Source organism: Propithecus coquereli, unplaced genomic scaffold (genome assembly GCF_000956105.1).
Source record: "Propithecus coquereli isolate 6110/MARCELLA unplaced genomic scaffold, Pcoq_1.0 Scaffold747, whole genome shotgun sequence".
NCBI classification, from domain to species: domain Eukaryota; kingdom Metazoa; phylum Chordata; class Mammalia; order Primates; family Indriidae; genus Propithecus; species Propithecus coquereli.
In genome coordinates, this window is record NW_012153585.1 from 225,257 (window position 1) to 227,731 (window position 2,475).

Genomic DNA, 2,475 nt, shown 5'->3' on the forward strand with positions numbered 1-2,475 from the left:
CATCTTTCAATATGTGTGCTGAGTTTCTGGCCATAGAAACTCCTCTATTCTGTGACCTTTTATGCCTGCTTTATATCTGCCAGTGTAGATACCAAGATGAAAAGATGGAAACCTCCCTTCAAGAGTTCACATTTTAGCACGATAGAAAAAATCAATAAACGAAATAAATAAATAGGCAATTATAATTCCAGATGAACTTCATTACTTCGTTGAAAGCAATGATACTATGCTGTGGAAACCCAGAAAGGGCAAGATTTTATTACTTGAGTGCATGGAAAAGAGTGCAAAGAAGAAACGGAATTTGACATGTGACCTGAATTTGTCTCTGAAAAGTGCACCTTGGCCAAAAGGAACAGCATAGTATAAAAGTTCAGACTTGTTGTATTGGAAGCTGATGAAGAGTGTGTATGGCTTGAGCTGAACATAGAGGATATGAAGTGTGAAAGAAAAGATCATAGAATTTCAGACTAGAAGCAGGAAACCTGAGAATATGGATGTGGTTGTGTAGATATATAGATTTAAAGTCAAAACATCAAGGGAGCTGTTATAATGTGAGAATACTTAATGAATTGCTTGGTATGGAACTGATATTAAGTGAACATTTGTTCAATGAAGGGTCTTTGTTAAGATCAGATGTTAGGTGAATGACAAGTGTGCCTATTGTTTTTTCACTTGTCTATCTAGTCATCTTTCCATCCATCCATCAATTGATTCTTCCATCCAAGCATTCACCAAAGAGTTGATCAAAGAGTGACAGTCACAAACACAGCACCCGTTACAGTCACAGTTGCACATAAGTAGTAACTCCCCCTGGTATTTATTACTTTCAGGAAAACGGATTTGTGCGGGAGAGGGACTGGCCCGCATGGAGTTGTTTTTATTCCTGACCAGCATTTTACAGAACTTTAACCTAAAATCTTCGATTGATCCAAAGAAGCTCAATGCCACTTCGAGTTCTGCCGGGGGTCTTTCTTTGCCACCCTCGTACAAGATCTGCTTCATTCCTGTGTGAAGAAGGTCAGGTCATCGGCCTGCTGTGGCCGCTTTTTGCCTCTCTCTTATCAATGACATCCTCTGCCTCCTTCCTACTGTTAGGGATGTCTTCTCTGACCTGTTGTCTCACATCTCCCCATTCCCTTAAAATGCAGTGAACATCCAATGTCCATTAAGGGGAGTTCTGGAACTGTATCTATAACTTCTCTCCCTCATACTCTGTAAAACAGTATTTACTGCCACATATGACAATATTACCTAGTGTTGAGTTGTTCATATGTTATTACTACCAAACACAGTAAAATGATTAATGTTTGATAATTCAGAGCCACTTATCCTGTGCATGTTTTAAATAAAAAGTGTTAGTAATTGCTGAGTAAGATTGTAGACTTTCCTTCTTTTCTGCATAATGCAAGTAGTAAATTAAAGAAAACAGAGTCTCTGGAGGCCATGCTGATCCTCATAATGATAAGCACAGAGAGGGACAAAGAAGAAGAGGGCAGGGAAGCTCTCTTGGAGGAGTGTCTCCAAGAGATACTGGAGGTTTGTATTTGAAAGAGAGATCCTGTGTCCAGGGGCAGCTCTAAACTTTATATTGACAAGATCAGTGATGGTTAGGAATGGACATTAAATGTTAGAATTCCTGTACTGCCTGAGTGTTACTGTAAATACCAAGTAAGGATCTAGAATGCTCTTTTCACCCTCTATCTAATTTAGAATCGACTATGAATGTATGGTTTCATATTGCTACTCATGTGTTCTGAGTGCAATGATTCTCCCCCCAGACAAGAAAAACATGTCTAGACAGCCTCACCAGATTGTATTATTCTTCCAGCTTCTATCTCTATGTTTTACACATAATAAATGTGTGACAGTAATTTGATGTCTGCGGACTAAAATGATAAGTCTCATAACATCTGTACAGCATCAACAGGTGAACATGTATCTGTGACAAATTCGAGTCTTCTTTCCCCCTTTTTTCTGTTTGGAAGTAAGATGAGAAATGACATAATCCATTAACCTTTTCCAAGCTCATCAAGAGAAAGCCATTTATACTTGCATGTGTTTGTAATATAATGCACACATATAGTTGTGTGTATATCTCCATGCATGTATGTGTGCATAGGTGTAAATTAAAATATAGCATATAATTATATACAAATATATACATGTGGATTTAAAAGTCATTCTTTAGAATATTTGGTTCATATTACACATACTATTAAAGAACTTGCTGGTGCATACTAAATAATATGCCAGGATGACAGGTAAACTTCTAAGGTAATAGAAACATGGGCAGATAATTTGATAGGACTTGTGACATATTAATAAATGGAAATAGCTATTAAACTTTGAGAATAGCTGAAAAATAAAAAGTACAAATTTAAACTACATTATCCTCCATTGATCTTCTTGGTTGGCAAATGAAAAAATTTTAATTTGTTAGCAAATGTGTGAGAAACAGGCAGTATTTTTATTTTT

General features: G+C 36.8%; 1 protein-coding gene across 1 annotated transcript in view; it reads left to right on the forward strand.

Annotated features, from left to right (window-relative positions):
- The window catches only part of LOC105824506 (cytochrome P450 2C42-like), a 35,613-nt gene extending 34,274 nt beyond the window's left edge, over positions 1 to 1,339 (forward strand). The window contains exon 5 of the mRNA XM_012661959.1: positions 831 to 1,339. Coding sequence (XP_012517413.1) covers positions 831 to 1,012 — 182 coding nt within the window. The 3' untranslated portion in view covers positions 1,013 to 1,339. The remainder of the gene's footprint in view (positions 1 to 830) is intronic.
- Positions 1,340 to 2,475: the final 1,136 nt, after the last annotated feature.